General features: G+C 36.5%; 1 protein-coding gene across 1 annotated transcript in view; it reads left to right on the forward strand.

Annotated features, from left to right (window-relative positions):
* Nucleotides 1-2,207, forward strand: part of ARHGAP29 (Rho GTPase activating protein 29) — a 79,918-nt gene extending 77,711 nt beyond the window's left edge. Inside the window, exon 23 of the mRNA XM_012661195.1 lies at nt 1,106-2,207. Coding sequence (XP_012516649.1) covers nt 1,106-1,995 — 890 coding nt within the window. The 3' untranslated portion in view covers nt 1,996-2,207. The remainder of the gene's footprint in view (nt 1-1,105) is intronic.
* Nucleotides 2,208-13,464: the final 11,257 nt, after the last annotated feature.

Consider the following 13,464-nt stretch of genomic DNA (forward strand, 5'->3'; position numbering starts at 1 on the left):
GTTAGATCATTTAGACCACACAACAACACAGACACCCTTCTGAGTCTTTTCTGACAGAGGAAGACACGTAGGGCAGTGGGATCGCCCTGCCCTGTGCAGAAGTGGTAGGTAGAGCTGAGTGAGGGCCCAGGCAGCTGGGCTTCAGAGTCTGCACTCTTCTCTGTGCTGTAAGGTTTCCCCTCGGAACTTTAAGAATATACTTTGGTGCTTATAGTCCAACTGCAGAGAGTCAGCTCCCTTAGAATGGTCTATAAATGTGGGGAAGGACCCGGGAAAGCAGATCAAGAGAGTGTTGCCTTAGAACCCAGGAAAGAGCAGTCCCAGGTGAGGAGGGAAGTCGGAGGAGAGGACCACTGAAAAGTGATTCTGATGGGCACCTGTCTGCAGAGCACTGCCCCAGAGACGTGGGAGAGGGACCAGGTGGCCAGGAGAGGATTGCATGCTGTCCCAGGGGCCAGCTGCAGCTCAGAGTCAGGATGGTGTCAGGGCACACAGTTGTTGATGTTTTTCCTCAGTGAAGAGGAAGGAGGGCGAGCAAAGGGCTGGAACTAGCCAGGAATTGGAGGTTTTTTTGGATAGATGCAGCAACCAGGGACAGGGTTTGAGGAGCTGAGGGTTCTAGGTGAGAAAACATGGACCACGAGTCCAGACTAGAGAAGAAAGTAAATCTGGGAGCAAATTAGGAACAGGGTGTCTTTTTTACTTAACATAAAACTATTCAACCTTAATTTGACAGGGTGGATGTTGTACTTCATTAGTTGATCAGCTGTGGAGAGCATCTAAGGCATTTGATCTGATAGGTTGTCAGTGTGGGTGAGTGTAACAGAAAAGCAGATTGAGTGAGTTGGCAAAACCCTTGGGCTGCAGGGCACAGCTGCATGTGGTTGGTGTGTAAATTGGTGTAACTTTTCTGAGGTTAGTTTACCAATGTCTGCCTGTTGAAATTGTGACAGTCTTTTGACTTAGAAAATACTTGTTCATGCACAGCACAGAGAAAGAAGTTACTTCAGCAAGTATTTTGTTTTCTTTTGTTTTGTTTTTACTAACTTGCAGTGTATTTTGTAGCTGTTCATTATATTTATTGAAATAAATCTTTCTTTTTCAGACAACAAAGTGTATTTGCTTCTAGACCAAGAGCTTGAATCAGCATCCCAAAAGATGGAAGATGTTTGTAAAACCCATAAGCCATTTACTCTGAAATCTGACAGAGCAACAAACTTGGTGGAGAGGCATACTCCAAGGACTAAGATTAGACCTGTAAGTTTGCCTGTAGACAGACTACTTCTTGCAAGCCCTCCTAATGAGAAAAATGGCAGAAATATGGGAAATATAAATTTAGACAAGTTTTGCAAGAATCCTTCCTTTGAAGGAGTTAATAGAAAAGACACTCCTACCACTGTTTGTTCCAAATTTAATGGCTTTGAACAGCAAACTCTACAAAAATCTCAGGACAAACAGCATGAACAAAACAACACAACTGCCAAGGCTACGGTGATTGTGCCCAGTGCACTGCAGGAGAAAGGAGTGGTGACAAGCATCAGGATCAGTGGGGACCATTCCAGTAGTGCCTGCCAGCCCAGTAAGCCATCCATAGAGCTGGGCAGGTCAGCAGGAGAGGCATCTGAGAGACGGTCCTCCGACTCCTACCCTCTTGCTCCCCTCAGAGCACCCAGAACACTGCAGCCCCAACACTGGACAACATTTTATAAACCACATACTCCTCCTGCTAGCAGTGTCAGGGATAATGAAGAGAAACCAGCTTTGCCCTTGGCAGCAGTACCACCTGGCACAGCTCACGATCCCCAGGGTCATGTGGTGAAATCAGTGCCAGACCAGGGCAAAGCACCAGCTTGTCCTGGTCAGCTGATCAGTCAGCCTAAAGAGAACTCTGAGGAGCATGGCTTGCCTGATGTGAATCCAGCGTGTCAGAGACCAAGGCTAAAACGAATGCAACAGTTTGAAGACCTTGAAGATGAAATCCCACAATTTGTGTAGGGTTGTCAAAATTCAGCCTTTCTTTTTTTGTTGGGTTTTTTTTTTGTGACATTGTGTTTTGTAAAAGAATGTTTTGATGAGGCCCCTTTTGTATAGGATTGACAAATTGTGGATTTTACTTTTTGTTGTATTGAATTATTCTCTGTTGGTCATATTGAATGGTAGAATGTTGATAGGGCCACGTTTGTGCCTCACTGGAATTTTTTTTTTTTTTTTTTGAGGCAGAGTCTCGCTCTGTCACCCTGGGTAGAGTGCAGTGGCTTCATAGCTCACAGCAACCTAAACTCCGGGGCTCAAGCGATCCTCCTGCCTCAGCCTCCTGAGTAGCTGGGACTACAGGCACTCGCCACTGGGCCCAGCTAATTTTTCTATACTTAGTAGAGACAGGGTCTCATTCTTGCTTACGCTGGTGAAATTATCTTTAAATTCTGTATTTTTGAAATTGTGAATAAAAAAGGTGGATTCATATTTTTTAAAGTTCAGTTGACTTTCCCTGTAAAATGGTCCATTTAAATGCATCCCTAATATATGATATAGTTCTCAACTAATAGGTGCAATTGGGGAAAATCAGCTTTATTTTTTGGAGTGAAACTCGGTGTTTATTTATAAAAGGAATGTTTCTGAATACACGTGCCTGAAAGATTTTTGTTTAGTATCAATATGTTTTTTTCACACAATTTTATAGTGCATCTTTGATCATTTGTGCTTTTATGGTATGTATGTAAGTTTTCATTTTTCAGTCGGCAGTTCACTTAATTTTTAAATATTTACAGAATGGCCAAAAGGCTTGCAAATCTGTATTTAATTGCATTTTAATTCATTGCCAGTTTTTACATGTGATAGTCAATTAATTATACAAAGAAAATGCACTTAAACCTATTTCTAAATTATATAGGTCAGTTACATCTTGTTTGGCTTTAGATGGTTTTAATACATTTGATAGTTTTTCACCCCTTGGCTTTGTTCTACATAAACTTTTTCAGCAATTCTGAACTTTTTGGTATTTTATAAATGATCCCCAAAAATGCCTGTTTCAGAAGTTTTTAAATTCATTGCATTTCCTCTTGATATTGTCTGGGTTTTGTTAACATCATTCCTTTTGTGTGAAATGTTTTGTCTTATGGATCATTTTATGTCCTTATTCTGCCTGGACTGTCAACCATTGAAAATATATATTCCATCCAAATCAAGCAAAGATTTATTTAAGTCGATTCTGAGAGTACAGGGCAGTAAGCCTCATTGTTTGGAATTTGAGAGAAGGTATAGATGATTGAATCTGTTTCATTTATAAAATTCCCAGTTTTTAGAACTAGTGCATTTCTGTTATTTTCTGGGTTTCATCATTTTGTCTAAAATAGGATATAAAAGGGACAAAAAATCGCCTCTTTTTGTATGTGTGAGTTATATTTCTACTAAATGTTTTTGTATGAACATGTTATACTTGATAAAATATATATATATTAACTTGTTAAATTATTTCAAGTTCTCTTGGCTTCTCTGAAATTGTTGCCTCTTAAGGTATGAGACTTTAAGGTTATTAACCACTGGCTTAGTGGTCACTCATACATCCCTTGACTACAACATCGAATGCATCTTATGGGAAGTGGTTCTATAGTTCTGTGACATTAGGGACCAGGGAGGAGAAATGAATAATCAGCCCTTTTGTGCTGAAGCCTTGTTTTTAACACATTGACTGCCATACTAGGAAAAAAATTTTTTTTTCCTTGGAGCTGTAGTGTTTTATTACAAAAGTAGAACAAAAACGTCAAAAACAAAATGATCCTTTCTAATTTAATGAAAAATATGTTATTTTTTGTTTTCTGTGTGTGAGTTATATGCAACTTGAGAAATAGTTCACGCAGCTCACAAGGTAGAGATGTGTGAGTTACATACGCTTCATGAGGCCCCAGGCTCAAAAGTAGCATGAGTTAAATACAACTTATATGGCAGTTAATACGTTAATCTTTATTGTACAAAATCTAAAAGAATCATATTGCTATGAAAACCTAAAAAAGAAATTAGAGCCAACATTTATTGAGTCCTCACTGTGTGCCAGGAACTTTGCTAAGCTCCTATATAAATTTTTCAAGTTCACAGCAACCTATAATGGGTAGGTGAACATTTTATTATTTCTGTGTTGCAGATATGGAAACTAAGGCTTAGTTAAAATGATGTGCTTTTAAATTATACAGGTGTAGCAGCTGGAGTCAAATCTCAAACAGAGGGCTGTCAAATTTTGATGTTTAGTGCTCTTAATGACTATATAATTACTAAATAATATCAAGTACTTTTTAGCAGTAGAAAACGTACCTTTAAAATTTTTATTTAAAATTTTACACATAACATAAAATTTACCATTTGAACCATTTTTAAGTATATAGTTCAGTGGCATTAAGTACATTCACATTATTTGCAACCATGATCAGCAATCCATCTCCAGAACTTTTTCATCATCCCATACTGAAACTCAGAAAATGTGATTTTAAACTTCTTCCTTTTTCTTTTAATATGTGGAGACGACCTAGTGAAAGAATATATCATGTAACAAACTGGCTTCTCTGTTTCCCATCCCTTAAACCTCACAAGTGAGAGTTAGGCTTTTGAGTCCTTTCTGCCTTTAAGGCTCCTTTGCATTTCGTCCGGCTTAGAGCCAGCAGCCTAGAGATGCTTTCTAGTTTCCTGGGGCCATTCGGCAAATATCTCCTGAGGAGGGGTTGCTATTTCTAGAGTACCCAGTGGATGCACTGTATACTGCTTCCCAATAGTGTGGTGGAAGTCATTCATCAGGAAGTTGTTTCATGACATGTGGAAAGAGGTGTGAGCACAAGGAAAGGTCAGTAGTGAGGAGTCTTTTTAGAGCTGCCAGACCACCAGAAAGCTTGGTGGAAAGCATATTGTTCAAGTTTCTGAGAAGTGGTTTGTGAAGGGTTGATCGTAACATCCATAGACAGACATGAACTAAGAACTAAGACATGCTAAGAACTTAATTAGAATTTACAAATACAGTATTTTAAATTACTTTTTCTGTACCTTAGGCAGTGTATTTCTTTTGATATAGAGGTGAAGACAGTATCATCCCTGTGAGGTACTTTTTGCCTGCTTAGTGATCTCACAAGCAAATAGAACTGCACCTCACATCCTTGGGTGATTTAAAGATGGTACTGTGGCTACACTATTCCCAGCTATCATTGTGCTACTTACAATATTTACACAACTATCAACATCTCTTTAAGTGACAAACATTGTGTATGTTTAAATAAGTTACAGTCAGTGTAATTCTCTGGGTTTTTCTTTCCTAAAGGCAGGAAATTATTTTGATGTGTTGATATGATTATATATGTAGACAGTTCTGTTAATATCTAGAGCTTAACAAAGTTTCTACTTTCACAATCAGTGTGCAGAAGTCAGTTTTATTCCTGGATATCAGCAACTAACAGAATGAAAGTTTTTAGAAAAAAAACTTCAAAAATAACATAAATAAAAACACTATTCCTAAGAATATATCTAACAAAAAATGTACATCTTCATGGAGAACATTTTAGACCATATCAGGGGACATTTAAGGAGGTCTTAAATATATGGAGTGCTCCAATGTCAATGCTAATCTCCTGAGTTTGATGGGTGTCCTGTGGTTATGTGGGAGTGTTCTTGCAGGAAATACGCACTAAAGTAATTAGAGGTAAAGGGAATAGCATATCTGCAATTTCAGATGGTTCAAAAAATATTTTGGCTGGGATTATGTTGAATCTATAAATAAATCGAGGTACATAACCGTAGTACAACCATCAAACTCAGGAGATTTACCTGTCTTAATGACATCTAATCCACAGACCACAATGAGTTGTCTGATTGCCCCAATAATGTTCCTCTCTGGTCCAGCATCCCAATCCAGGATCGCATCGTGCATTTAGTTTTCCTGTCTCTTGTTTCCTTCAATCCACAACAGTTTTTCAGTCTTTTCTTTCATGACCTTGACATTTTTGAAGAGTATAGGCCAGTTTGTAGAATGTGTCTCAGTTTGGGTTTATCCAATGATTCCCATGGTTAAGATTCAGTATTTACATTTTTATCAGCAATACCACAGGAATGATGCCCTATTCTCAGTATCTCATACCAAGAGGTACACAATGTCAGTTTGTCCTATTCCTGGTGATTGTTAACTTTGATCACTTGGGTAGGATAGTATCTACCAGGTTTCTCCATTATAAAGTTAATAATTGAAAAGTACTTTGTGAGTCATTTGTTAGAGACTGTAAATGTAGTGTTTCTCATCAAGTTGTCACCAGCTAGTTTGAGTCCATTGGGGATTCTTACCTGAATAATTATTACTATTTTGGTTGCCAAATGGTGAGTCCATGGCTTCTGCATTGGTTGGTATCCTGTAAGGAAGAGAGATCTTTTCCATTTCTTCATTCATTTATGTCAGTATGGACTCATGGATTCCTACTTTATTCAGTAGTCTATAATATATTACTGTCATTTATTTTCATGCTGCAATTTTCCCAGATTTGGTTTGTGGCAGTCTCTTCAAGCTGGCTTCTGGGTCCCTTTGATTTTTGTTTTGTTTTTTTTTTTTTTTTTTTTTTAGACGGAGTCTCACTTTGTCACCTCGGCTAAAGTGCTGTGGTGTCAGCCTAGCTCACAGCAACCTCAAACTCCTGGGCTCAAGCGATTCTCCTGCCTCCACATCCCAAGTAGCCAGGACTACAGGCGTGCGCCGCCATGCCTGGCCAATTTTTCTATTTTTAGTAGAGACAGGGTCTCGCTTTTGCTCAGGCTGGTCTCAAACTCCTGAGCTCAAGCAATCCTCCAGCCTTGGCCTCTCCAGAGTGCTAGGATTCAGATGTGAGCCACCATACCCGGCCCCAGGGCCCTTTCATTATGTCCTCATTACTTTTGGGGTTCTTCCTTACTTTTTGGCACATTAGGTATTACAAACTCATCTTGTACTTTTTCCTACCCCCTACCTTAGATCTAGAGTTAGCCATTTTTCCAGGGAGCCCTGGTTCATTTAAATGGGAATGGTATGTGGCGACCAAGACCTGAGAAGGACTCACCGCCACTGGGAAGTCACTGGTTTTAACCCCTGTTGGTGGACATCTCAAAGATAAATGTGTGTATACATGCAGTAATACACATCTATATGTATTTATATCCATATTTTCAAAAACGTTGAGTTCACGTTGATACCTTCTAATTCAATACTTTGGGGTTAGTCTTTCCCTTTTCATATTTGTAATTCACTTCTCTCATAGAAACCTGACTCCCATAATCCTAAATAAATTATTTGTTCACCCTTCCTAAACCTCGTGACAATGCCAGCTGCTTCCTCATCCCACCTTGTCCCAAATATGCTGAATACATCTCCAGTCATGGCTGCCCTGATCCCTAACGTGCCAGTCAAAACTCTGCCTCCACCACTTCGGCCCAGACCATGCCAGCTGAATCCTTGGCCCCAGTGGTCTCAATTCTGAGTACACCATTTGAATCCCAGGTTCCTGTCATCTGGCTGGAAGGGGGGAAGAGACAAATTCAACACTTCTGATGATGAGCAATTATAGAATGTTTATTGAATTTACTAGGGAAAGTTTACAAATGAATGGTTATATTTACCAGAAACATTTAAACAGACGTATTTACAAAATGTATAGGAAATGTTAAAATACGATTTTGAGGCCCCTTTTTTGGTTTCAGCTATAATACAAATAATTTTAAGTATTACTAATACTTCCTGTATTAGCCATGTTATATATTCTGCTGTTTTTAAATGTCTTTACAATCAACCAGTTTACATACATAAAATTAACATATTAATACTTTTCAGAAAATAGATTAAAGGACTAATTGGCTATGTTTCTGAGTTACAAGTTTTATTTGGGTTCATCTTCAGCTTTTAAGTAAACAACTAACAAATAGTAGCCATACATCACATGAAAACCTGTCTCAGGTTTCTGGATATGGTCCTGCCCACTCATTACAAGATATTATAAGCCTTCCTTATAGTGTTTAAGGAATTGAAGAGATGGTATAACAGTGTGACTAGACCAATGAGCTTTTCACTGTCTAGGCAGTGCTGATTGATAAGTGAATACAGCCTTAAAATTTAAAAATCAAGACATAGACTATAAGTATGGTGAGATTGCATTTACAGGCCAGGTGCAGTGGCTCATGCCTGTGATCCCAGTGCTCTGGGATGCTGAGGCAGGAGAATTGCTTGAGGCCAGGAGTTTGAGACCAGCCTAAGCAACAGCAAGATCCTGTCTCTACTAAAAATAGGAAAAATTAGCCAGGTACGGTGGTGAGCACCTATAGTCCCAGCCACTTGGGAGGCTGAGGTAGGAAAGTCCAGGAGTTGAGGTTGCAGTGCAGTGAGCTATGATGATGCCACTGTATTCTAGCCTTGGCAACAGCGCAAGACTGTGTCTCAAAAAAAAAAACAAAAAACTTATTTACAATTGTCAGTACAGAGCCTGATGTATAATAGTTGCTGTCTGCCAAATTATTAATTCTCTGTATGTCGTTTCATTTGATATCAGAAATTTGCTTTTTGAGATTTATTGCCAGTAAAATCAAAACTTTTCTGTATCCAGTTATTCTCCTCAAAGTTTTAAGAGTTCATCTAATCAGTTACCAAACAAATCAGTAGAATGTGTTGTGCTTCAACGTGGGAGACAAGGACAGTGAATCGAGGTCTGTGTATTCTCCATCTATATACAGATTTATGTACAGATACATAAATTAATAATTAAGATTCAATGAGAGTTTTAGGTAATTCTTTTGTTTTAAAACTGGATCATACATGCAGAAGTGTATAAATGTGTATGTATCATTTAAAGAATAATTATAAATAAAATGAACTTCATTTGCCCCCCAATTCCCTTTGCAGGATCACTTACCTATCTCTGTCCCCACCAGGTGTAGCCACTATCTTGAATTTTATGTTAATAATTCCTTGGGTTTTTTTTTTTTAATTTGCTACCTATATACCATTTAATTATAATTGTATTTTTATTTTTCCTTTTAAAAAAATTGTGAAGTATACCATTGGATAAATATACTACAATATATTATTCATCCCACTGTTGCTGGACATTGAGGTTGCTTCCAGTTTTTTGGCCACTATGAACAATGCTACATGAAAACTTAATCTTTACTTTTTTTCTTTCTTTCTTCTTTAAACAAATCTGCTTTGTGGTTATCATTGTGTTTAGTCTTACCAAGGCAAGTATTCTCTTAATCTCCTTTTTCAGACAAGCAAATCGACTTCAAAGAGGTTAACTAACTTACTATATGTTATATAGCTAATCAGAAAGGGTAATAGGACTTGAACTCAGGTGTCTTTATTATAAATTCTGTCTCATTTCTAAATTCTTTCATCTTTATTTTTAAGCCAGAGGCTGCCATAAATAATATACTTTCAGGCTATATTTTTTCTTACTAGTTGTTAGGATACTGAAGTTTAGAGTTATCACATCTCAACTCCAAGGTCATTTTTAATGTGTGTATATAAAAGTTTATACATTTAGTTAAAACCTTTGCATCTAAAATTGCCGAAATTTTTCTGGGTTGCAGTGAGTTTTGCAGCCTACACTTTGCTGGTAATGAGAGAACAACACAGCAGATGACAGAATTAACAAGTCCACCCCTCCACCGTCTGTCCCAGAAGAACAGTTTGTAAAACAATGCTGTGAGAGAGCTATTGAAAACCTAAGCATAGAGAGAGCAGCACCTGAAGATCACTTAGCTTTTACTCCTACTCAGGAAAAGGGTCAGCAATCCAGGCGAGAACTAGGCCCTACGTTAAACCACCGTCTGACTGGGTGATGACCTAAATTCCAGTTTATTTTTAGGAACATAGTTGACAGGGATTAGTGACCCACTGTGAATGTGGAGTGGGCAGGGTAGAGAAAGGGACCTGGAAGCCTGGGGACAAAACAGCTCTCTTCAGATAGCGTAGGTGAAAGCAAAGCATCGTGTCTTGCTTCTGGAGCAGAAGGAGGTCCTGGGACTAGGAGTTAAAGGTTTGCAGATTTCATCTTAGTGCTCTATAAGGAAGCCATGTATGATTAGGACTGTTTCTAAATGCATTATCTTGTGATTTGGTGAATTCCCCTAAACTGGGAAAGTGTTCAAGTCAAAAATTATCTATCTACTAGGGTTGTTATTAGGTAGGAAATTGAACTAGATGGTCTGTACAGTTCTTTCAAGCTCTGATCCTAAGATTCTATGAATGTAAAGAGAAAGATGTTTCTATGTGCTGGAAATCCTAAGGTCACTGCATTAAGCAATTTCAGTATTTTCATTATGTCACTGTTAACTAATGTCAGCAAGGAAGCATTTAAACTTCATTACCTGGAAGACACCTTTACAGTGCTGGGGGAAAAAACATAACTGTCAACCCAAAACTCTATATAGAGTAAAAATATCTTTCAGAAATGAAAGTGAAACATAGATGTTTTCAGACAAAAAAAGAGAATTAACCACTGGCAGGACTACATTAATGGAAATTCTGAAGGGCAGTCATTAGGCAGAAGGAAAATAATCCCAGATGGAAATTTAGAAATGCAGGTAAGAATGAGACCTCTAGAAAAGGTAAATATAAATGAACACTGACTGTTACAAAACAATATTATTAATAGTAATGTGAAGTGTAAAATTTATGCAGAATTGGAATACATGACAACCATAATGGAAAAGGCAAAAAAAATTGGAGTTAAAGTAGTATAAATTTCTAGCATTATCAAGGAAGTGGCAAAAGTAATAATTTGTATTAAATTTAATCAAGATATGTGTTGTAATATTAAAAAGAATAAGTTAAAAGAAGGGAAAATACAATGCTTGGGTAATCCAAGAAAGGCAAGATTGAAGTAAAAAGGTAAATGAAACAGTGGGTCAAATAGGAAATGAATAATAGGATGGTAGATACAAACCCACCTAAATCAGTAACTACATTAAATGAAAGTTCACTACTCTAAGTAATAAATTAATGTTGTCAGACTAAGGGGGAAAAAACCAAAACCTATCTGCGTCCTATTTACAAGAGAAACACTTTAAATAAAGATGCACAGAAATTACAAGGATGGAAAAATATACCTTGCAACTACTAATGAAAAACTGGTGTAGCTATGCTAATGTCAGGTAACACAGATTTTAAGTCAAGAAGCATTACTGGAGATAAACAGGGATATTCCATAATGATAAAGAAGTCAATCCACCAGGAAGATTTCACAATTCTAGGTAAGATCCTTTCAAAATATATAAGGCAAAAATAGACAAAGGAAAAATGAAAGGGTTGCGTTAACCTACCTCTGAACAGACAAAAAGGTAAAACTATAGATATGAAGACCACAGTTAAACTTGATCTAATTGACATATAGAGAACACTGTCAATGACAAAATTCGTATTTCATTTAAGCTCATATTTAAATTTTACCAAAACTGGTTATAAGTAGGCCATAAAGCCTTGAAACATTTCAGAAAATTGAAATCATTCAAAATACGCTCTTCGACCTCAGAGAAATTATTATACTAGAAATCAGTAACAAAAGATAACTAGAAAATGCTCAGCTGCCTGGAGATTAAACAGAACACACTTCTAAATAATCCATGGATCAAGGAAGAAATAACAGACATTAGAAAATATTTTAAACCAAATGGTAATGAAGATGTGCCATATCAAACAGTTATTGGCTGCAACTACAGCAATGCTTAGAGAGAAATTTATAGCCTTAACTACATGTATTAGAAAAGTTGAAAGGTTAAAATCAATTAAAATTCATTTCAAAAAGCAAGCATAGCAAATCAAACCTAAAGAATGTAGAAAGAAGGAAATAAAAAACACAAATCAGTGAAATAGAAAACAAAATTAAAGAAAAACAAGTTAAAGGCTGGTTCTTTGAAAAGATGAAGAAAATCGATAAACCCCTTATAAGACATCAATTTAAAAAGAGGAAAAAATATCAGGAATGAAAAAGAATATTACTAGAGACTCTACAAACATGGAAAAGATATGATGATATAATGCACAATTTAATACCAATTTGAAAATCTGAGTAAGAACAAAATTAAGGACAAAATTAATAGAAAATCCGAACAGTCCTCACCTATTAGTGTAAATGGAATTGGTTATTTAAAATGTTTCCACAAAGAAAATGTAAAGCCAGGCCAGGTGACTCACACCTGTAATCACAGCACTTTGAGAGGCCAAGGCAGGAGGATGGCTTGAGGCCAGGAGTTGGAGTTGCAGTGAGTTATGATCATGCCACTGCACTCCACTTGATACCAAAAGCTGGCAAGGACATCACAATATATAGAAAAGAAACTAGCAGTGTATAAAAAGAATTGTATATTACTACCAAATAAGATTACTTCTTTATGTATGCAATAGTGGTTGAAACTTTTGAAAAATCAATCAGTACAGTTTGCAATATTAATTTTCATAAAGAAAAAATATAGTTATTTCAATAGATGCAAATTTTAAAAAAGATTCATAAAATTCAACAATCATTTATAATTTTTTTAAAAAAAACAACTCTTAGCAAACTGTGAATAGAAGTTCCCTAAACTGATAGAGATACAATCTTAAGCAGACTATTTAGTGGTAAAATATTGAAAGTTTTGGCCCTAAAATTAGGAACCACACAAGGATGTTTACAATTACTACTTCTATTCAACATTGTACCAGAGATTCTAGCCATACAATAAGGCAAGAAAAAGAAATGAAAAGCATAAAGATTGGAAAGGAAGAAATAAGTCATTGTTTGCAAGTGATATAATTGTGTGTATAGAAAATCCAAAAGAATTTATGAACTATTAGAATTTATAGGTGAATTTAGCCAAAAAAAAAAGGAAGAAAGAAAGAAACTGCTTAAAATTCAGCATTCGAAAGTTGCTTATATTTATATAGGACCAACAAATAGAAAGTGGAATTTATTTATGAAATGATACCATTTAAAATAACGTCAAAACATCAAAAAGCTAGGAAATTTAAAGAGAGATGTGAATTTCTACACTGAAATACACAAAATATTTTTGATATAATTAAATAAGATCTAAATAAATGGAAGAATATATCATTTTTGTAGATTGAAAGAGTCAATATTATAAAGATAGCAGTTCTCTCCTAAATTGATGTATACATTCAACCCAGTCTTATTTATTCCTGTTAATTTTTTTACAAAAATGCTTTCAGGTGCTGTGATGCAGACTGTCTATAGGTATTTTGAACTAGTGGCTTCAAAGTCTCCCCATAGGTTATACAGCTAATAGGAGAAGGTGCCAGTTGAACCATATCTCTTTGTTATAAATTATGTCTTAGTTTGTCATTCTTTCTTTTCCAGTCTTACACCATAGAGTCCTGTTCTTTCCGACTACATTCCTTCCCCCTAGAATCTCAGCCTTTGGGAAACACAGGATTTAACTCACCTCAAACTCCAAGTCTTTTTTTTAATATGCTTGCTACATATTATT

The sequence above is a fragment of the Propithecus coquereli genome, unplaced genomic scaffold (assembly GCF_000956105.1).
Source record: "Propithecus coquereli isolate 6110/MARCELLA unplaced genomic scaffold, Pcoq_1.0 Scaffold7, whole genome shotgun sequence".
In the NCBI taxonomy this organism is placed as follows: domain Eukaryota; kingdom Metazoa; phylum Chordata; class Mammalia; order Primates; family Indriidae; genus Propithecus; species Propithecus coquereli.